The following is a 23,688-nucleotide window of genomic DNA, read 5'->3' as shown; positions in this document are numbered from 1 at the left end:
TTTTCTCCCATTTTCAAAGGAGATCTGCTTAAGATTTGTCATAGAAAAATAGAATCCAATAACATTCATCCATGATTGTCCACATCTGTTTTAAACAGGAAATGTGCTTTACTGTACTATGCATGCCATGTAGATATATTCCAAAATTCACCCAACAGTTGCCCGTGCCTATAATAGACGTTGGCAATCCTGGTGGCCAGGAAGGGGTGTCCGCAAGAAAAGAGGCATTTGTTCCATCTACCTGCTCCTCCATGGATAGGTGGTATAAAAGACCCCCTTGCCAGCACCCCTTCTCCTGTATATCAGCATCAGACACCTTTACTTTGTGAGAGGGACACCTATTTTTTTGTGGTAGAACCCCTTTCAAAGCACATTGATAAGTGTATAGTGAATGATATACAAAAAAGCAGGACTGCAAATGCACAGCTATGATAATGCTAACCCACATGCCCACAAAGAAAACAGAAACATGCCCACAGTGGTCCCTTATAAGTTCACTTGCTCTTCCATATTTTATGGAGTTAAAAATAAGGAGATTAGCCATGGAAGGAAGAACTCACTGGCTCAGTGTAGTTACTCTGTCTCTCGACTCTAGTTCAACTATTAAAACAAATGAGCCCCTAAGGCAGTGTATGGTTTTCTAAAAGTGAGAAGGAGCAGTAAAGCACAACTACTGTGTAAAGAACAGGAAGCAGCGTAAATATGGCTGCCTCAATTACAAATTGTACATAGGTATTCATGTTTCTATTAATAAAATTACTGTAATCAAATTGATCTTTTAAACTCAAAATGTATTAAATTGCAGCTCACCAGTTCTTAGATGTCATGGCTGAATTAGTTTTTTTTTTTTGTTGTATTCCACTATTTTCACCTGGTGATCCTCCCAGTAAGTCTGTTACTTTTCAAGAGAACAAGCTGTATTGCCTATGTAGCAGTTACAGGGTTGACACAACCCATTTACCACTGACAGGGGTTACAACGGTTAGCTTTTATTCATTTATGCAAAACCTTTATCCCAACATGAAAAAAAAAAAAATGGTTTGCTATAACTGCTTATAAACTGTTAGCTTGAGTTCAGCTTTCATTTGTTAATCAAGTCCATTTAAATATGCTTGTCTAACACTACCCTCTCTCCAGACTGACAATGCTGCTGTCCAAAAGGTATCTGCATTACTACTTCATCTAGAACAGGGGTCTCCAAACTGTGGCTCATAGGCCAGATGTGGCCCTCTGCTTGCCTTTATCTGGACCTTGAGGCACTATTCTTCCCACTGACACCAATGATGGGGCATAATTCCTTCCACTGACACCAAAGATGAGGCACTATTCCTCCCCCCTGACACCAATGATGGGACACTATTCCTCCAACTGATACCAATGATGGGACACAATTCCTTCCACTGATACCAATGATGGGACACAATTCCTTCCACTGATACCAATGATGAAACACAATTTCTTCCACGGATACCAATGATGGGAGACAATTCCTTCAACGGATACCAATGATGGGCACAATGCCTTCCACTCATAGCAATCATGGGGCACTATTCCTTGCACTGACACCAAAGATGTAATTTTTCTACTCCCATTGATCACCAAGCCTATGGCAAGGTTTACTCCCACTGATGCCGGGGCATTTTGTACTCCCACCGGCCACAGGTCAGCCCCCTAAAATTTGAAGAGCAGTAAACATGCCCTTTGTGTCAAAAGTTTGGAGACCTCTAATCTAGAATGTAGACACCGTAAAACAGGAAGTGTACCATATAAAACTCCCTTCATGCTCATTACTATTGGGTCTGCCTAATCACCCATTGAGAATTGTGATGCATCTTTGGCTATTGTACTAATGTTACATCATTGCCCACTTATTCCTTCTTTGTGATTGCAGCCATCAAGAATGATGCTACACCTATCTTTTTATTATTATTATGCATTGATAGTTTTCTCTACTGAGCTCACTTCTTTTCTCTGCTTTTGAACTTTCTGTCTCTGCTGTGTCTGTTCTCGCTGAATTTGACACAACCTCTACTTGTTCACCCCTTCGTTTTGACTTCTCAGGCCTCTCCTGTTAGGAATCCTTTTGACAGGGATAGTTTTCTATGTTTAGCAAACTTCCTCTGCTGTGGCTTGCTGTACGGCTTGATGATGTACCTATTTTTGATTTCTCAATAAAAGAATATAGTATTATTTTACTAGCATAGTATAAAAAAAACACAAAAAAAAAAAACACAGGAGGTGTGTTACGGATAGGATTACTAAGTGAAATAAAGGTAAAATAGCCTATGTAAAGAAAACTAAAGCATCCACCACATCTAAGGATTGGTAAGCGACAATAAATTACATTTTTGGTTCAATACTGCTTTAGGGTAAAAATAAATACAATTAAAAAGTATATACACTCCTTTTAAACCCCACATGTGAAACAACAAAAGTGTAGAAAAATGACATTTTGAAGCAGAAGCTTTTTGTTTCAACATTATTACTGTTGAATCCATTTTCCCAGGTGACACTAAACATTTCACCGCTGAAATTCCCCCATCTTTTTGCTATTTTGCTACAATTGAGCAGACATAATTTGTTATTTTGCAAGGAAGCAATATTGAAGAAGGAACTACCCCAAGAAGGTGTAAATGTCTTTTTTTACGGCCTTTTTATGATTTATCGCGGTTCACCCATTTTATACGATTGCCTTTTCCCTCCATTTCATACTTTAACCAACGTATGAGTTTAGTTATTTTCTGTACTGAAAACAGATTTACACTAAAAGGAGACCCTGTCAAGAGATCATTAATTATAGGAACAGTCTTTCAATAGGATTATACATTATGTGCATTTAACTTATTTTATGCATGGTATTTGCCAGTAAAGTCTCCCTTGTGTAGACATTCAAAAACCCATAGAAAGCTGCTGGATGCCATGCCACCATATTGGGTGTAATGTCAGCAAGCTTAAAGCGGTCATGAATTCCCCTTTGCTCCTTCCCCAGCTGCTATATCAATGGTTATGTGGGGAGGAGATGGGGAGGAGATGGGAAGGGTGGAGGGGATGGGCCAGCACAAACAGGAATTGGACATTCCCAGAGAGAATGGTATGGCATGCAAGGAGGGGTTAGTGCTAGGGAGGTGGAGGGGCTAGTGCTAGGGAGGTGGAGGGGTTATTGCTAGGGAGGTGGAGGGGTTATTGCTAGGGAGGTGGAGGGGCTAGTGCTAGGGAGGTGGAGGGGCTAGTGCTAGGGAGGTGGAGGGGTTAGTGCTAGGGAGGTGGAGGGGTTAGTGCTAGGGAGGTGGAGGGGTTAGTGCTAGGGAGGTGGAGGGGTTAGTGCTAGGGAGGTTAGTGCTAGGGAGGTGGAGGGGTTAGTGCTAGGGAGGTGGAGGGGTTAGTGCTAGGGAGGTGGAGGGGCTAGTGCTAGGGAGGTGGAGGGGCTAGTGCTAGGGAGGTGGAGGGGCTAGTGCTAGGGAGGTGGAGGGGTTAGTGCTAGGGAGGTGGAGGGGTTAGTGCTAGGGAGGTGGAGGGGTTAGTGCTAGGGAGGTGGAGGGGTTAGTGCTAGGGAGGTGGAGGGGTTAGTGCTAGGGAGGTGGAGGGGCTAGTGCTAGGGAGGTGGAGGGGTTATTGCTAGGGAGGTGGAGGGGTTAGTGCTAAGGAGGTGGAGGGGCTAGTGCTAGGGAGGTGGAGGGGTTAGTGCTAGGGAGGTGGAGGGGTTAGTGCTAGGGAGGTGGAGGGGTTAGTGCTAGGGAGGTGGAGGGGTTAGTGCTAGGGAGGTGGAGGGGCTAGTGCTAGGGAGGTGGAGGGGCTAGTGCTAGGGAGGTGGAGGGGCTAGTGCTAGGGAGGTGGAGGGGTTAGTGCTAGGGAGGTGGAGGGGCTAGTGCTAGGGAGGTGGAGGGGCTAGTGCTAGGGAGGTGGAGGGGCTAGTGCTAGGGAGGTGGAGGGGTTAGTGCTAGGGAGGTGGAGGGGTTAGTGCTAGGGAGGTGGAGGGGTTAGTGCTAGGGAGGTGGAGGGGCTAGTGCTAGGGAGGTGGAGGGGCTAGTGCTAGGGAGGTGGAGGGGCTAGTGCTAGGGAGGTGGAGGGGTTAGTGCTAGGGAGGTGGAGGGGCTAGTGCTAGGGAGGTGGAGGGGCTAGTGCTAGGGAGGTGGAGGGGCTAGTGCTAGGGAGGTGGAGGGGTTAGTGCTAGGGAGGTGGAGGGGTTAGTGCTAGGGAGGTGGAGGGGCTAGTGCTAGGGAGGTGGAGGGGCTAGTGCTAGGGAGGTGGAGGGGCTAGTGCTAGGGAGGTGGAGGGGCTAGTGCTAGGGAGGTGGAGGGGTTAGTGCTAGGGAGGTGGAGGGGTTAGTGCTAGGGAGGTGGAGGGGTTAGTGCTAAGGAGGTGGAGGGGTTAGTGCTAGGGAGGTGGAGGGGTTAGTGCTAGGGAGGTGGAGGGGTTAGTGCTAGGGAGGTGGAGGGGTTAGTGCTAGGGAGGTGGAGGGGTTAGTGCTAAGGAGGTGGAGGGGTTAGTGCTAGGGAGGTGGCTCTCCTTAAAATAGTCAAATTTGCTAGCAGAGGCACATTACAATAAAAAAAACAAAAAAATTATGGAATGGAAAATCACTCCAAGCAAGCATTTAAAATACTTGATTGTTCTATGCTTCACTGACAATTTTTAAGTTGATGACAGGGTCTCCATTCTAGAGAGATTTGTTTTTTTAAATCACCAATGAATGCCATTTTGTAGTTATTAAAAAATAATTAAAGCTAAACTATTGGCAAAAAGATAAAAAAACAGATGAAATACATATACAGAGATGGTTTTACCTGATAAGATTTGTATTTCTGTCTATCCAGTAATAAGATTTATACAGTTCTGCCACACAAGCAGGGCAGGAAACTGAACTTTCCTCTACTTTAGTTAATATAAAACAGGATTTCTTGTCCTTCCCCCAAACAATGACTGAATAATGAAAGGAGAAGCAACAGACTGGTGAGCTCATCACTCTGCTCTCTCCTACTGTCAGCCTGTCCCTTAGCATATGAGAACCCTTTTCCAAACTGCTTCTGCTCCCTAACCCCAGAATGCTTCCGCCCTGTAAAAGTGTGCGGGGGTTCTTATCTCCAGCAGCAGTTGTCCCTTTTTAACTCGGCACAGCTGTGCATGAATCTGCCAGAGATCTGTGAATGAGTAAACTACTGGTCGTGTTTGCCCCAGTAGCAGATGGATTTGTAGATCTTAATGGAATACACTTCCTCCAGCTCTCTAGTGAAAGGGAGCTGGAAGAAGAGTCTGCAGGAGCCTAGCATTGCACCCAGGCTTCTGTGTGTGCATCATTTGTGATTCACTCCCAGTGCTGTCCTTCCACCCTCCAGCTTGAGTGCTGCTGTACACAGGATAGCAAGATTCTGATGTCAATTGATTTCAGGTGCTAGTATTAGCTGCATTTAAAATATATTTGAAGGCCAAGTCCACCTTTAAAGAAAATAACTGCACATACAGTATTTCTGCAGGGGAACAAAACTGTGCATCTATTTTTTTATAATAGATGCACATTTTTCCCCTTTGTCAAAATAAAAAAATGCACATATTTTTGCAGATGGTCTTGGCCTTCAAATACACAGCTAGTGTTAGTACCTGAAAATGAATGTCTGTCCACTTTCCTGTCCTGGGATTGTGACACTGGGGCAGCTTGCTATGTCCCCGGTTCATCTGGGGGCTGGCCTACAAGTCCCCTGTCAGTGCTCCAGCACCTTTGGCCTCTGCCGCATGCATGCCGCTATGCTGGCATGACGTGCGTCTGACGTCACTCGTGCTGCTGCATGTAGGACGGACATACTCCGTGCTATCATGGCGACTGTCTGCAGTGTTGCACACGCCACTGACTATGATTGGCGCAGTGGGGGTACACGATTGCGGTGCTTGGTGACAGACTGTAGGTATGGGCTGCTATATCTTTTTGCCCTGTTGTAGGTTTAACATATACAGGTTTGCCGGTTTCACTGGGATAGATATATGGTTCCTAATGCACTATTTATGGTCCTTTATGATACTTTTTATAGGGACTCTGTATAAGGATTTGGTGTGTATCACATTGCCTTTCATTGCCTGGATCACCACTTACGCCTAAAAAGAAGGTGAAGTATTATGTTTAGTAATACATACAGTGAGCCATTATTTTTATAAGTCACTTGTACATCCCCTGAGTGTTTTATTTTGTTTTATGGCATTATAGCTGAAATTTTTCATATGCACCACTATAGGTGCCGGGCTCCTGCTTGATTATGACTTTGGTTCTTTGATTCGGAAGTCTATACATTGGAGTATATATTGCTTGCCCATTAGACCTAATGTCGTTCAACCACACTAGTAAGTTTGTGGTCTTTTTTTATATATAATATATGGCTTTAACCTGGGTTTAGCCCATATTTTATATATGGTCGTTTTCTTTAGGTTTGTCAACACCTTTGTTATCCTCATCACAAATTGCCTCCAGCTTCTACGTTGAGTCTTTACTGTTCTAGCTATATGTGGGCACAATCTATGGTCATTGTGAGTATGAGTCCATATATTTGGCCTAAGCATTTGTCAATCAGTATATTTAGATTTACAATACAACTGTACTATTTGCTGGTGGCACTATGTGCTACTTTTTATAGGACTCAGTTATGTTATGTTAGAGTTCCCTGGTCTGTTGCCTGTGTTCCGTACTCTGGTCTCCTATGTCCACCCCCCAGACTATATATAGCTGGCTGCCATGTTCCTATGTAAGCCCAATGATTGTTTTTTCTATTATTTTCTACTTTGTTGCATATAATTGATTGTGTATATAATTGTTTGTTCTCTCTATATTTTATATATAGTAGTACTGCTCTCCCTTACACAAGTTGCGGTCCTGAAGAAGCCAGATATATAGGCGAAACGTACCGGTTTCTAATTTTCAACCTTACTTTTGGAATCAACATCTATGCTATAGGTGACATGTTATGTGTCATATGTTAAAAGGACAGGCTATGTACCAGTCTTCCCCCCCCCCCCGTTGTGCTTGGGGGTTGTGTGTGTATCTTTTGTTCCATAAAATTCCTTATGTGATTATTTTATGTTAATAAACTGATATTTTTATATGATAGTGTGGTCTCTTACTGTGCCTATAAAATCTGCTAGTTTGGCCATACAATTTTTGTCCGGCGTGTTTTTTTTCTTTCCTGAAAGTTAAATTACATCAGCCTATTGCTATCCCTTGTACAGCAGCACTCAAGCTGGAAGCTGGAAGGTCAGCACTAGGAGTGAATCACATATGCTGCATATATGTAAGTGAACAAGGAGCATGCTTGCAGAAGGAAAGCAGAGTGAGCAGATGAGGTGACTGCTGTCCAAGCCTTAAAATCTGTCCCCTCCTCTCCTAGCACCTATGCTTACTAACCTGTTTAAGAAAGGATGTACAAACTTACATATGGTCAGTCCACTCCAGTCTGGTCACTAGATCTAGATATGCCTGGAGCAGTGATGTCACCCATAGGCTCCTATGGCCTATCCTTTGTCAGGGCTGGCTGACACAGGGGAGATCACATGACCAGACCGGAGTGGCCTGAAAAAGGTATGTATTTGCATCTTTCGTATACAGGTTAGTTAGTGTTAGTGTTGGTGTATGGAGAGGACAGTGGACAGTTTTAAGAGTAGCTGAGATAAAGCTGAAATTCCACTTTAACAGCAGAAGAGAATTTTAAAGCAGCCCAGATGTACAGGGCTGTGTGAATATCAGGACTGAATTGACAGGAAAAAAAATCCTTTTGGCAAGTAAAGAAAAGTTCCTGAACATATCATTTAACTATACAATTATCAGTTTGCCTAGAGTTCAGTTGTATAGAAGGTAGATGTAGCCATTTTGTACATCTTGGTTTGCCTCCATGTAGACCTAGAAAATGTCAATGACTTAGTAAGGACAGTTCTTGGGCACGCTATACAAATGTGCTTAATTGGTACAGAAGGAAAATCATAAGCTTTCCTCCCGCTGTAATGTTTTCAGAGAGAAATCTGCTTATCTGACCATTTCCATTGCAATCGTCTTGAACCGGTTACATCCAAACCACTCATTTGCCATCAAGATCTATGCAACTGAAATCTCCTTTCACACTTGAACATGCAATGTAACTAACTGATGTCAATGTTTTTACGTCAGTGGAGCAGCTCGGATATAATACTCTGAAAAGACACATAAAACAATAGTTAAATTAAGCGTGATGACGGCAACAAAGCACAGAGCTATACCCCCAGAATATGAGTCAGAAGAGAAACAGCAATGCCTTATTACTTTACAATTGTGTCCTCGCAGATGATTTGGTGCAATGACCCCAAGTCCAGCACAACTGACTGGCCGGCAATGAAGAATTATGGGAAGGGATTGATTTTTAATGAAGTGAGAATTGCAGAACAAGCGAACATTTACAAAAGAAATGAAAACCTGAAAATAAAAGTTAACGCTTTCATGTCCCTCTTTGTGAGGACGAGTTTAATGCAATTTGTGGAGACTTCTTAGCTGTCATTCCCAGCAATGAGCTTGATGTTGATGAGGCTCTACTGCTCTCTGCTGGTCACTTAAAGAAGAGCATGTCAAACAGCAAACTGGAATCTTTTGATCTGTGTCCCATGTATGTTCCCATAGGTATTAGAAGTGAAAATTATGGACAGTATAAAAACATATAGGTTATGGTGAGAGGAGACTACAGGTCCTCAACTCTAATTAGTGCTAGCACAGTTAAGCTGGCTATACACTATACAATGTGAATGTACAATTTCCTTTACATTTTATCAAAACTATTAAATAGAAGGACACACTTAATCTATCCAATCAATTAATCTGTACCCAATCTGGCAGGCCCTTGCACTACTTAGTTTATGGTAGATCTAAAAAGGAGACCGTACAAATTGTATAGCGTATAGCTTAAAGCCTCAAACAGCCAAATGCACACCCAGAACCAGTGGCGTATATTGTGACTATACCCAAATACGTCTTCAAAAAGTTTCCACACTTTTATACATATACAGTATATAGGTTTAAAAAAAAAAGTGTGGACGCTTTTTGAAGAACCCTCGTAATATAGAGCCATTTATTCAAAACTCCCTAAAGCTGTTTCAGGCTTTTTGATCATCATCAGTGCAGTATATGGAAACCATGGCCTTTAAAGAGTAGGGCTTGGTATGAGACAGTTTAACCATATAAGTGAAAAAATTGTCAGACTTGACACTAAGAAATGGACAGTCATTCTAGGTGTGTACCTTTCACAACCAGGACTGGAAAGAAATGGCGGTGCAGCCCTCCTCAGTCAGGGGATATCCAACACTTCAAAAAACCATAAAAACAAAAAGGGCGCAAATGCCTGGCGCATTACCTTAAAACAACTTATTATAAAAGAGACAAAAGGTAATACTCACAAACCAAGTGAGCACTTGGCATGTGGTTACAAAAACACGCAATGTGGACCGCTCTCCACCTCCAACTGGAGACAAGATGGTGTAGGCTGCTGACACGTTTTGGGGACCTTGTCTCCTTCCTCAGATCGAAGGTCCCCGAAACGCATCAGAGCCTACACCATCTTGTCTCCAGTTGGAGGTGGAGAGTGGTCCACATTGTGTGTTTTTATAACAACATGCCAATTGTTTACTTGTTTTGGGAGTGTTACCTTTGGCTCTTTTTTTTTTTTAGAACGTTGTTTTAAGGTAATGCACCAGGCGTTTGCGCCTTCTTTGTTTTTATGTTTTTAAGTTTAACCATATAGGTTATGGTGAGCAGGGACTAAAGGAATCAAAAAAGCCCTCAATACTGTCCTGAAAGGAAGAATAATCCTCCTATTTTCAGGATATGTGATGGCATGAGACATATGAATACCTTCTGCTCTAAGAAGGCATTACTGTGCTAAAGTTAAACAAAGAAATACAAGTGTTTAGCTGGGTAAAAAAACAGGATGAAAATCATCCGAAGACAAATCGGTTCGACAGAAGCCGGTCCCCCTGTCAGAACACAATAATTCAGCAGGGGGATTACCACACTAACATCAGATATGTTAGCACAGCGATCTGTAGGGTTTTTTATGTTCAGACCGCTGGGTTGAATGAAAAAAAAAAAATTCTGTGTGTACCCAGAATTAGTATAATCCTAATAGAGACTCCTAAACAAATGCATTCTTTAGTCTGTTTTAATTGTCAAAACTGCACCAAGAATGCCATCAATGTAAAAGAGGCAACAGACAATGTAAACATGGCAGATAACATACAGGAGTCATGGTCACTTTATGTCGAATACTTTATCTTACAGATGTCGTCATTTCTTCCCCTGTTCAATAGCGAAAATGATATAGGGACACTGAAATTCCAAAATGTAATTATATACAATATACACCATAATCCTCTGTTTGTAAATGAATTAAAATGCACACAAAACTAGCATACCAAATAAGTTAGGCTCCATCCACACGTCACAATTTGGAATTACGAGCAAAATTGCTGCAATTCTGCCTGCGATTTCAAATCATGTGGTAATCACAGGACAATGCGCTGCACATGTTTGTGTATCGTTATCCTTTAATGGCACCCCAAACGCAATGCAATTCTGCCACGACTGTCGTTTGGCAAGCTGCCTCTTTAGAAATCCAGTGAAGCTTTTTGGGCGGCAAACGTGCATAAGGCAGCCCATTCAAGTGAATGGGCTGCCCTGTGCAACAAGAAGAATCACATAAAAATCATGCTGTCAAAAATAATGTGAACGGGGACTAAGTCTAGTTAGAGATTTGTTTTTAAAATCTAAGTGCAGCCCAAAAAAAAAAAAAAAAATCTGCACAAGAGACATAACTTACAGCTAGCAGGATGGATCCCTTGTGCTGATGCCTCTTTTGTTAGGTTTTGGACAGAGCAAGTAAGGGTTAGAACCTTGTCCGATTCGAATTTGCCGTTTATTATAGTAATTTTCATAGCGCTGACGATTTTTTTACAGCACTTTATATTTATTGAATGTTCACATCATTTCCTGTCCTCAAAGAGCTTACAATCTAAAGGTCCCAGATCTCACATCCACATGAGCTACACACATATATACTAGGGCCAATTTCGATAAGAGCCAATTAACCTAATCGGCATGTCTTTGGCGTGTGGGAGGAGACCACAGTACATGCAGCAAACCCATGCAAGCACCAGGGGAAAGTGCAAACTCCCGGCAGGTAGTATCCTGGTTATGATCTGAATTCCCTATTGCCGCTAGGTATAACTACTAAGCCACTATGTCACCCGTTTTTATTCCCACTAAAAAAATTTCCCCATCTATTTTGACCTAGAGCCCACTGTGACCAGGACTAAGTGTAAATGAAAATTCTAAATTTTGAATTGTCCCCAAGCTAGGAACAGAGGACAAATCATTCAATGGGCACACCATTCCAGTGACAACGGTCTAAGAGGGGCTTACCATCAACCTCTCCCTCCTCTTGTTGTGTCTACTGGAGAAGGGGTAGGAAATCTCCCCAATGAGATACACAAGGCAAAGGCATTTCCTACTTTGTCCAAAACTATGCCTTTAGACATACTTAAAGTGGAACTTCACTATCCCATTCAAGATTGACTTTTTTTTTTTTTTTAATCAAATAGTTTTTTATTGAAAGTTGCACAAAAAGAAAAAAACAAAAAAAAAACAAAACACACAGTAAGAAGAAAGAAAGAACTACAGTAAAATAGACAGCAGCTTTGCAAATCCTGTCCATTGCTAGCATACAGAACAACCTTAAACATCAGGATAGTAGCCAGAAGTGCATTCCCTGCATAAATGGAGATCTATTTCACCAGGCTGCTTATCCCAGCATTGAGCAGGACACTACACATCCCTTAAGTCTGACAAGAAGCAATAATTCACTCAAGATTTTATCATGAAAATCATAATTGTCACATTGAGAGAAAATGCCACCATCCTAAGGGCCAGTTCACACTACATGTGTTTTAGTTGCTTTTTTTCTGTATCCAAAACGCACAGAAAAGTAGGTTATATGGTTATCAATGTCATAGTTCACATCAGTGCTTGCAGTTGCAGTGCGTTCCAGTTGCAGGAAAAAAAAAAAAAAAAAAAAAGTAGAACATGCTTCATTTTTTCTGCACAGAACTGTACTGGGACGCAGTAAAATGCATCAAAAACGCACTGGAATGCACCACAAATGCACTGGAACACACATGTCCCTATTTAAATTGCAGAAAAAGAGCAGAAAAAAATGAACTGGAATGCATAAAAAGGCACTGGAACACGCATGCAAAAAATGCATCCGGAACGCATCTGGACTGTATGCTTGAGAGCCGTGTGAACCGGCCCTCATGCATACACAATCAGTACTTGCCTTTAAATCCGTGCACACCTGTCACTCAAATAACCATCAGAGACAAGTCAAGTGACCATACATAGCTAGGAGCGTAAATACAAGAACATGAACCAAGTAATTTGTAATACGTTTAACACTGAAAAATCTGCATGAACACCAGAGCCAGCACAGCCAGGCCTGGGGTCTGCAACCATGGATCCCATAAACTTTTCAAATCTTTGAGGGGTACCCCTTTGTTGAAAGATGTGGCGCTCTTTAAGAAGAGTAGAATTGACCTGTATGCACCACTCTTCAAATGCAGGGGGAAAAGGAGACAGCCAATTGGAGGCCAGAAATAGCAATCTGGTAAGAGGGGCTCTAACAGATGGTGGGAATACTTCTTAATCTAAAAATCCTAACACACGTTAACGGATCATTCGTCAAATTGACCTGAAATGCCCTATTTATAGTGAACCAGCATGAGGCATCGCCAGAATAGGTGGAAGAGATCTGCAGGGGAGTCGTGGCAGCGTGAACATGGACTGCTAGCATTAATATATATCATACTTATTTTAAAACTTTTTTTTATGTTTCTTCAGTTACTTCTTTATTTCCAAGCCCAGGCAAATGATGTCATACATCCCAGGAGTCTTCAGGAAGTGAGGAGGGGTTTTCTCAGCAAAGCACACCCTTCATGCCTGAGCTAAGGGCAGATGGATTCCATGAAGTAAATGCTACATGAATCATTATCCCTTAGTCAAAATGGCCACAGCCAGAAATGGTAAGGGGTTGTTTTTCCAAAGAGATTTCTCAGCAAAATAAATCATGGAGACATGGTTGAATGGGTGGGTTTGCTCTTTTTATTAAAAATGCATTAAACAATGTTTTTAGTTTGTGGTGCTCAGATGCAGTGCAGTTCCCGTTTAGCCCCCACCCCCCTTCAGTACCTAAGCATCTAAAGAAGAAGCTGTCTAAAATGTAGTATATGAAGTTCGAATAAGAATATAAATTACTTGGAAGAATTTGGAAATGTTAAAAAGTATTTTAAAATCATAAGAAGATATAGAAGGGATTGTAAATAATCACGGACAATAAACAAAGATGCTGCCAATCTTGAGCGCCACTTCTGGAAATGCTAGTGGCTTGGCAATTATGCTGAATGAGCATTTAGACAAGGTCTTCTGATGTCTCTCCGATTTTCCTGGCAAGTTCCCAAATTGACATGAATTATAAAAGCTAGAGGGTCAGCATTACACCCTGTTCCAGATTATTATGCAAATGATATTTTTCTCATTTACCTAAATAATTGATGTAAATAACAGTCAGCATAATTTTCATTTTAATCAACTATTAAGAGTACGATTCAAATTTTATTGAACAAACCTCCTAACAGGATTTTTTAAACATAAAAAACTTCCAATGCACTGTTTCAAATTATTACGAACAGTAAGTTTCAAAACACTTTATAGGTTGTAAAGAACTGAAAATTGTCATTTGTTGTGTTTGCAGCATATTTACTGAAATCAAAAGCTATTTCACTCAAACTTTTAACAACATTTTAACAGGTCATGTTACATTTTAACATAGGACCCCTTATTTGATAGCAGCTTCACAAGTCTTGCATCCATTGAACTTGTGCATTTTTGGACAGTTTCTGCTTGAATTTGTTTGCAAGATGTCAGAATAGCCTCCCAGAGCTGCTGTTTAGATGTAAACTGCCTCCCACCCTCATAGATCGTTCACTTGAGGATGCTCCAAAAGGTTCTCAATAGGATGGAGGTCAGGGGAGGATGGAGGCCACACCATGACTTTCTCTCCTTTTATCCCCATAGCAGCCATTGATGCAGAGGTATTCTTTGCAGCATGAGATGGTGCATTGTCATGCATGAAGATGATTTTATTAGGGAAAGCATAGTTCTTCCTTCTGTACCAGGGAAGAAAGTGGTCAGCCATAAACTCCACATACTTTGCAGAGGTCATCTTTACACCTTCGGGGACCCTAAAGGGGCCGACCAGCTCTGTTTCCATGATTCCGGAACAAAACATGACTCCACCACCGCCTTGCTGACGTTGCAGCCTTGTTGGAACAGGGTGGCCGTCCACCAACCATCCACTACTCCATCCATCTGGACCATCCAGGGTTGCATGGCACTCATCAGTGAACAGGACTGTTTGAAAATTAGTCTTCATGTATTTTTCTGCCCAATGCAGCCGTTTCTGCATGTGAGCATTGGTTATTGGTGGCCGAATAGAAGGTTTATGCTCAGTTGCAAGTCTCTGGAGGACTCTACACCTTGATGTCTGTGGGACTCCAGAGGCACCAGCAGCTTCAAATATCTGTTTGTTGCTATGTAATGGTATTTTAGCAGCTGCTCTCTTGATCCGATGCATGGATCTGGCAGAAATCTTCCTCAATGTGCCTTTATCTGCACGAACCCGTCTGTGTTCTGCATCAGCCACAAATCTCTTAATAGTGCGATGATCATGCTTACGTTTTCGTGAAATATCTAATGTTTTCATACCTCATCCAAGGCATTGAACTATTTCACTCTTTTCGGCAGCAGAGAGATCCTTTTTCTTCCCCATATTGCTTGAAAATGGTGCTCTGCTTAATAATGTGGAACACCCTCCTTTAGTAGTTTTTCCTTAAATTGGGCTTACCTGTCAATCTAATTATCACAGGTGTCCGAGATTGTTTTCAGTGATCAAAAGAGCACTGAGACACAATGCCATCCATGAGTTACACTGAAAAACAAAATATTTAATCTTTGTGACACTTAAATAGAATTTGCATAATAATTTGGAACAGGGTGTATAGACAGGCAACTAGCATTTTCAGGAGAGGCGAGCCCGAACAGCCTTTGTGAAGCTGCTATCAAATAAGGGGTCCTATGTTAAAATGTAACATGACCTGTTAAAATGTTGTTAAAAGTTTGAGTGAAATAGCTTTTGATTTCAGTAAATATGCTGCAAACACAACAAATGAGATCAATTCTCACCCTGTGGGTTTACTTTATTTATTCTGTATTTAATGTGATAATAAAAAAAAAAACATTATAAAATGGTACTGTGCCCCAGAAATCACAGAATAAAAAGAGATAATAATAGGACCATTTGCCATTTGTGTATGCCATGTTTTCAAAGGGTAGTGTGATACTGAGAGATCTATAGTTCATGTTGAGTGCAGCAACATTAAACATTTCCATCTTTCAGAAAACCTTCTGCGGTCATATACTATACAAATTTGTGAGATAAAATGGCCATTGTTTGTCAGGGCAGAAATTGTGTCCTTCTATAGAAATTGGTAGTTGGACATTCCCAAAATAGGACATTTAATACTAGGACAATTGAGACAGACATTCTGCAGTAAGTAATCCAATTATTTTAAACAGTCAGGAAGGTGATAGATATGCCTGGTGTATAATAAAGCATTGATTTATTCTAAGCAACTGGGGAAACGTGCACATTAGATTTGGACATTTCATCCATATTCAAAGCTGAACTTTGAGCAGATACAAAAGACACAAATTAACGCAGATCTATAATCATTATTACATCATTAAATATACAGGGGGTAGACAAGAAAATGGAAACACTACATGATTTGCAGGTGTGAAAGTGACAACATATTTAGTGTTGAAATCGCAAGTGATGTAACACTCTTGCTTCTGCTGTGTGATGAGACACCTAGCTAACAGGTGGGAAGTCCCACTTTCATCATTGACGGTGTGCGGCTAGTAATACGGAGTCATGTCAGAGCTTACGGAGCTTCAAAAGAGGGCAAATTGTTGGTGCCTGCTTAACTGGTGCCTCTGTGACTGAAGTTGCCTATTTATTTCCCGTGTCACAAGGTTACAGTATCAAAAAGCTTATGACAGCATATTTCTGGGAAAACATCGTCTAATAAGTATAAGTGCAATCGGCATGATCAACTGACTGAAGAGACAAAAAGGACATTGCACGGCATTGTAACCCAGAAAAAGAAAACTGCTGCTGCAAACGTGACTGCAGAGCTCAATCTCAGTCTTCATGGGACTGAGACTGAGCTCTGCAGTAAAAGAATGTTACATCACTTCCACAAAACACATATTCACTTACACCTGCATATCATGTACGGTTTCCTTTTTGTCTAACCCCTGTATGTTTAAAGTGTTACTAAACCCAGCAGGACCCTGCATTCACTATATCTGGTCTCCCACAACACACACAACATGGAAATGCAATTATTTTAGTAAATATAAACTGCTAAATACCTTTTCTCATCAGCAGTTAGAGTAGTCTTGTGACTTCAGCTGAGCACTGGTTAAAGCTTTGGAGGAGAAGTTATCTTTCTGCTCTAGGAGGATGCAAAACCCCTGACCTCTGTCTGGACAGTGCTGATTGGCCATGTTCTGATCACATGCACTCTCCCAAGATAAAAAAAAAACCTCTCTAGCAATACACACTAAACTGAGCATGTGCATGTGGCAACGGGTTCAGACTGTCTTATCAGGAGATAAAAACATGAACATTTGAACAAGAGGAGGGGCAGAGAAGAAAGAATCAAACAGCTTTTTTTACACAATGCAGAGGATTAACCCCTTAGGTTCCACAGTGAGTATAACAAGCATGCTTTACTGCATATACAGACTGATTTTACTGTTGTGGGTTTAGTAACACTTTAAGTGCAACCATGAAAAGGCTACTTTCAAAATGCTTCTTGCAAAGCAAAAATGGGTAAAAATGCATATGCCTTTTTGCCACTATTTTGCACCTGTGAAAAAAGGATATGAGATTCAAAAAATGCACCAAAAGGCAACATGTGTGCAAATGTGTGTTTTTGCCGCATTTTACATTCATTGCAATGGGGAAGTGTATTTTTGGTGCGACAAACATGCACCAAGAATGCAGCAAGCAGGACTTTAAAAAAACGCAACGGACCCACATCTGACCAATGTGAAGATTTCCATAGGATGAAATGGTCCTGTGTGAAAGCAGCCCAAGTACTTGAATTTAACTTAATATCATCATTTTGTAATATCTGTATAACAGGGATGGAGTGTCAGAAGAAGAAGCAGCACAAAAAGGTAATCAGTTCATAGAGCATGCTGATAGGAGGAAAAGAGGAATGAGCTCATCACTGTACTCCTGCCGAGTGCTTTCAAGCTATTACCATAACTTCTATTTCCACTTTTTTTTCCCCAAGTATACTTACCTAGGTGGATGCAGCATCTCTCCCCCCGCCAGCTCTAAGTGTAAGAACTGAATATGATATCATAAAGCAGATTCTCTAAATATCCCCAAAGAAAAGTAAATCTTTCACCCTTGAAAGTACAAATATATAGAAAACCTTTTCTTCAAACTACTTAGTCCCCTTCCTTAAATACAAAATAACCTAAATCCATTCAAAATAGTCCACCACAAGTCCACACTATTATTAGGTCTTCAAGTGTTGAAAATTGTCCCAATCATCACTTCACATCCAAGAAACCTCAAAAGAAATAAACTAAATATAGTGCATTAACTTTTAACAACAATCAAATATTGTGATACCATGCAAGAAAACACTCGTGAGGAGAAAGAGAAAAAAAAAATTATTTAAATAAATATTTCCTAGAGTGTTGGCACTTTTTGCACATATATCACAAGCTTAGTCATTTGCTGTGGATTTCACCCCACGAGTGGGCTGTGTAGGTGTATTCACCTTATTTACTTATTTATTTTTAGTAATTTTTACACATGAGATTCACCGAAAGTAGTGATTTATTTATTTAAATAATTTATTTTTTTTTCTCCTCACGAGTGGTTTCTTGCATGGTATCACAATATTTGATTGTTGTTAAAAGTTAATGCACTATATTTAGTTTATTTCTTTTGAGGTTTCTTGGATTTGAAGTGATGAATGGGACAATTTTCAATGCTTGAAGACCTAATAATAGTGTGGACTTGTGGTGGACTATTTTGAATTGATTTAGGTTATTTTGTATTTAAGGAAGGGGACTAAGTAGTTTGTAGAAAAGGTTTTCTATATAAGAACTGAACATGACCGCTGATCACCGAGCTCTCACCACTGCTCTGTCAGTCACCGCTGTCTGCTCTGCCCCTCCACCAGGGCTCACTGGAGTGCTGGGCTGTGGATGGGGAGGGATTGGCTGGCTCAGAGAGGCTGAGCCAGGTGCTTCTCCAGACTTTGTGATGGATCCCGACTTTAAAGTCAGGATCTTTCCCCAGCCTGGACCGACAGAGTGACGTCAGCCGACAGTGGGCTTCAGCTGAAAAACAGGTCACAGCAGTGCAGAACACACCGAGCGAACTGCACTCCTGTGATCCACAGAAGTACAGCCAAAAGAGCTTCACCTGCAGGACTACTGGAGTTCTATGAAGAACAGATGTGGATGTGTTGAAGTAGTAAACCCCTTTCATTAATGTCCTAGAGCAGCCTCTCTCAACCATTTTAACAAGGCGGAACCATTGAAATAACTTGTTGGTCTCAGGGAACCCCTGTTAATACCTACTACAGCCGCAGCCCATAGCACCTTACTGTGATGGTCAGTGTAAAGGATTACATTACATTTGTAGTCAGTAAGAAGAATTCTCCTTACAGATTACCGAAAAAAAAAATCACTGGTTTCAGTGGTTACTTAACCAAGAGGTAGACCCCTAGAAACTTTTTGGGGAACCCCAGGATTCCATGGAACCCTTGCTGAGAAAGACTCTCCTAGATAGTATCAAATGTCCACCAACCACAAAACAGTTTTCTTCTGTACATGACCCAAAACAGACAACTTTAACCACTTTCCAGCCGCTCTATAGCAGATACAGGGAGGCAGGGGTGCACAAAATCACGTATAATGATTTTGCATTTCCGAGTAGGGGGAACACAGCACAGCCATCCAAAGCAGTGTGCTTACAGTGAAGCACGCTGACACGGCCCCCTAGTAAAACACTCCGAGCACACAGCTAACCCTTTGATCGCTCCTCATGTTAATCCCTTCCTGCCCAGTGCCATTAGTACAGTGTCAATGCTTTTTTTTTTTTTTTTTTTTTTAGCACTGATCACTGTATTGGTGTCACTGGGGATGTCAGCGACACCAAATCAGTTCCCCCCACGTCAGAATGTCCGCCGCAGTCCCGCTATAAGTCGCTGATTGCTAGTAAAAAAAAAAAAATTCCAGTATCTATACTGTCATTTATAAATGCTAGAACTTTCACGTAAACCAATTAATTTACACATATTGGGATTTTCTTTTAGCAAAGACATGTATCAGAATACATTTGGGCCTAAATTTATGATGAAATTTGATTTTTTTACTGGACATGTTTAATAGCAAAAAGCCAAACTATTATCGGTCTTTTTTTTTTTCTTTTAGCGCAAAAAATTAAAAAAAATGCACAGGTGATCAAATACCACTGAAAATAAAGCTAAATTCATGGGGGGAAAAAAAATTCATATAAGTGCAGCATTGCATGACCACGCAATTGCCAGTTAAAATAACGCAGCTCCGTAACGCAAAAAATGGCCTGGTCAGGAAGGGGGGTAAATCCTCAGGAGGGCAAGTGTCAGCCTTCCTTTAGCATAGTTACCATATTTATTTATTTAGCAATGATTTGTATTTTCCATTCTGACAAACTGCAACATTTTAGCTCAGAAGGATGTATAAATTACACAGGCCACGTATCACCCCAGATATTGACTTTGGCTTCATTCCAGGTGTGCAATCATATTAGTCACACCTCTGCTTACCAAGTAAACACAAAACTGACAGCATACAAATTAGCTTTGTGAGAAGGAAGGTGTGCCAGAACAAAATGCTGTTTTAACCATCAGATGTGAATATTTTATGTGAAGATATTAGATATTCAGACACAGGCATGTGCAGTTAAAGAGCCAGTTGCACTAGCCTTGGATAGGCTTTTTTGATATATACTGTGCACTGGCAGGGTGGTGTACAGTGTTGGTGGGAAAAAAGGTATAACTCTCAAAAACAAAATATTAACATACTGCAGCTTACCAATCCTTTGATGTGGTGGCTGCATTAGTTTTCACTTTCAGGCTTTTTTCCCCCTCTGTTTTCACCTGGTGATCTGGCCAGTAACTCACCTCCTGTATTAGAGTGCCCCCACTCTGGATGAAGGAGCGATAGAGACATTTTAGGACAAAACTGCTTAAACTGTTCATGGTGCCCCTGTCTTGTACATGGTTTACCACTGCAACTAGCAATAGAGCCTGCCCCCTTTACACTATATACAGAAAAGAACCAAATGTGAAAAGCTCAGCTACATCCCCCAAAATATATCCCTAAAATTAATACCTCCTTCCCTGAATACTTTACCAATCCATAAAATGAACCATGAATCCTTTACCTAATCTCTAAAGTGAGCTCACACTAACCCCTGTATACTCAGTTTATACTCCAGCCTTTGAACTAATAGTAAGCAATATGAGCCACAACAACGCAACACCAACACTGCAGCACCAGTGAAAAAACTTCTCAAAAGTATAACTCCATTTTAAAATGTTTGGCTGTTGGTCAATGAAAAATGTAAAAGATGAGTGAATGTTCACTGAACTTCATAATTAAAGTGAAGTTATGTTCACTTTTATCAGCCTCAATTAACGTACACAATTTTGGGTATTCAGATTAGACACAGGTTCACGCATTTACCAAAATTTCCTTTTCTAAGTAATTAGCCTATACTCCTTTAGTAAGTAAACCCCAATGAATCGATTGGCCAGTCAGCCTTTCATTGCTATAGAATTGTACAGTATATGGTCAAAGGAGATCTCTGCTAAGTAACCTTGCACACAAAACTGACCAAGTGGCATAGTCACAGTATAGTTTCTGATAAAAAGCCATATATTCTGGGGTTCCCATGGCTCTAACAGTCATATAGACATGGAAGACCTGTGTACAACCACATTTCAGTATGTGGTAGATGAGCATGTCTGAATCTAAAAAAAAAAAAAAAAGAAAAAGAAGAATAAAAACCTAAACTCTTCCCTGTAAACAAATACAAGCTTTTTTTCTTATGATGCATAGTCCAGTTAGGAAGAGTGTGAGGTGGCCACAGACATCACATAGGTTCCACTGACTCCCAAAAGTATATTTAGGTGAATATCTCAGTATATAAATATATGGGGATTAAAAAAAAAAAAAAAAAAAAAAAAAAAAAAAAAAAAAAGAGAAAAAGGCTTAGGCCCTGTTTTCTCTCATCATGTGAGTGGTTCTCATTACATTACTCAATAAACATACAACATATTGCACTTAGAGGCACTTTTTCTCCTTTTTTATCTTCATCTAGAGCCTGCTACAGCAACAAGAGTTTCCCCCAGTGCTTTATGGACTGACTGCACATGTCATTTGGACTTTTCTTTTTGCACGTCATTTGGACTTTAACACCTATTTAATATCCATTTTGTTTAGTGCCTATTGTCACTTGATCTTTTATTACTCTTTTATAAATATATGGAGCTATATTTATTAAAAAAGGCTGCCACTGCCAAATTTTTCTTGCTGCAAGCTCCTTGACTGCCATCCTTGTCTTTGCTTTGGAAAGTAATTGACCCAGAACAAGCATGTAGCCAGTTAGTTGTCAGGACATCTGTATGGATTCAATGTCAAGTACTGACAACATCGGAGATCAGATCATTTGCATGATCAGGCAGTAAAATGGATTATACTTTTGGGTAGCTTCAAAAAAGAAATCAAGCAATTTGTTTTTGTGGGTTACATCACAAGTTCTCTCTGCTATGGTATAATATGAGCTCCTTTTTCTGATCATGTCAGAAAAAAAAAAAAAAAAAACGACAATTTTCAGTAAAGACTGAGTAATCTCTGATGTGTTATGCCATTTTCTAACTGGTGAAATATTAAAGGTTTTCAATGATGAGGTAGTGAAATGGAGATCTTGGCACACATTCTAGACAGCCAAAGTACAAACATGTTTTCAGCCAGATGGCTCGATACATATAAAATGCTCAGCAATGAGTCAGCTTCATATTGGGTACGAAATTATGGACTATGGCATTTGGTACACAGACTGACGCCCCAATCTGTACGCCAGGTATACACCAAGGGCACTGCCAGGATTTTCAAATCAGCACTAGATGGTCTTAACTATCCAGTGCATATGTGTACTAATTCTGATAGTAAATTATAGATGTAAACATCCATCACCTCTGTAATTGTGCCACAAAGATGCTTACAGCTATAGCTTATCAAAGTTTTTACAAACAATCATTGGATACTGAACCAACAAGTGCCATAACCTGAGGAGTGCTGCATTACAAGTGACAACAGATTATTATTATTATAATACAGTATTTATATAGCGCAAATAGTTTGGGCAGTGCTTTACAAAATGAAGACAAACATTACAGTTGCAATACAATTTGGTACCAAAGGAATCAGAGGGCCCTGCTCGCTTACAATCTAAGAGGAAGGGTCAAGTGATACAAAAAGGTAATAGCTGTGGGAGATGAGCTGATGGAGATGGAATGAGTTCACGGGATGGTCAAGTGCAGTGCTTGCAATGATATGTAACCAGCATACCAGTTGTTTGGACACATACACACACCACAATTGCCAGGCTGGCAACCATAAAGTTGTTAGGCAATTTATTAGACCTTAGGTCTTCACTTTCAGATTACTTACATTAACTCCAAAGTCTGGGGAAGTGGCACTCCAAATGGCTCCAATGCATGCAGCTGCCAGCATAGCTTGCACTGTCTGGATGCAGTTTGGAAGATAGCCTAAAACCAAAACAGCATATCAACCATCTTTTAAAGAGAATACCCAGTTAATATAACAGTTAAAAAAAATGTTTATTTGCTGAAGCAAAAAAAATTATGTCAGCACTATTGTTCACCTGCAGCCTACATGCATACACTCCAGCAATTGCTTCATGTCATTTCTCAGGGCCAGCTTCCCGATTGTGACAACAGTGGAACAGGCCTGCGCGATGTGCATTGGTGTGGCTACTTAGGGGGTGATTTAATAAAACTGAAGCGTGCAAAATCTGGTGAAGCGCTGCACAGAAACCAACCAGCATCCAGGTTTTATTTTCAAAGCTTAACTGAACAAGGTGAAGTTAGAAGCCAATTGACTATCATGTACAGCTACACCAGATTCTGAGTGCTCCAGTTTACATTGAAAGTGCATGTGACAGAGTAACAATGCTGGAGAGCCATTGGAAGATGAAGTGTTGCCACCCTACTACAGAAGTGCCTGATGGAAGGACCACCATAGAAGGATCATCAGGTGTTTTATTTTAATAAAAGCTGCAGATTTAAAAAAATTGCAAAACAACTTTTAGAATTACATTAACATTTCAAAGAGACCCTATCACCAAATTATTCATTTCAATAAAAACCTTCCCATGAAATTGAGGGTTATTTACTAAAACTGTAAGGTGCAAAACCTGG

General features: G+C 40.7%; 1 protein-coding gene across 1 annotated transcript in view; it reads right to left on the bottom strand.

Annotated features, from left to right (window-relative positions):
* The window catches only part of AACS (acetoacetyl-CoA synthetase), a 159,580-nt gene that overhangs the window by 100,621 nt on the left and 35,271 nt on the right, over positions 1-23,688 (bottom strand). Inside the window, exon 5 of the mRNA XM_089653715.1 lies at positions 22,919-23,016. Coding sequence (XP_089509841.1) covers positions 22,919-23,016 — 98 coding nt within the window. The remainder of the gene's footprint in view (positions 1-22,918; positions 23,017-23,688) is intronic.

The sequence above is a fragment of the Staurois parvus genome, unplaced genomic scaffold (assembly GCF_062004578.1).
Source record: "Staurois parvus isolate SC_StPar_1 unplaced genomic scaffold, SC_StPar_1.0 ptg000719l, whole genome shotgun sequence".
NCBI lineage: Eukaryota > Metazoa > Chordata > Amphibia > Anura > Ranidae > Staurois > Staurois parvus.
This window is presented reverse-complemented; position numbering and strand designations above follow the sequence as displayed.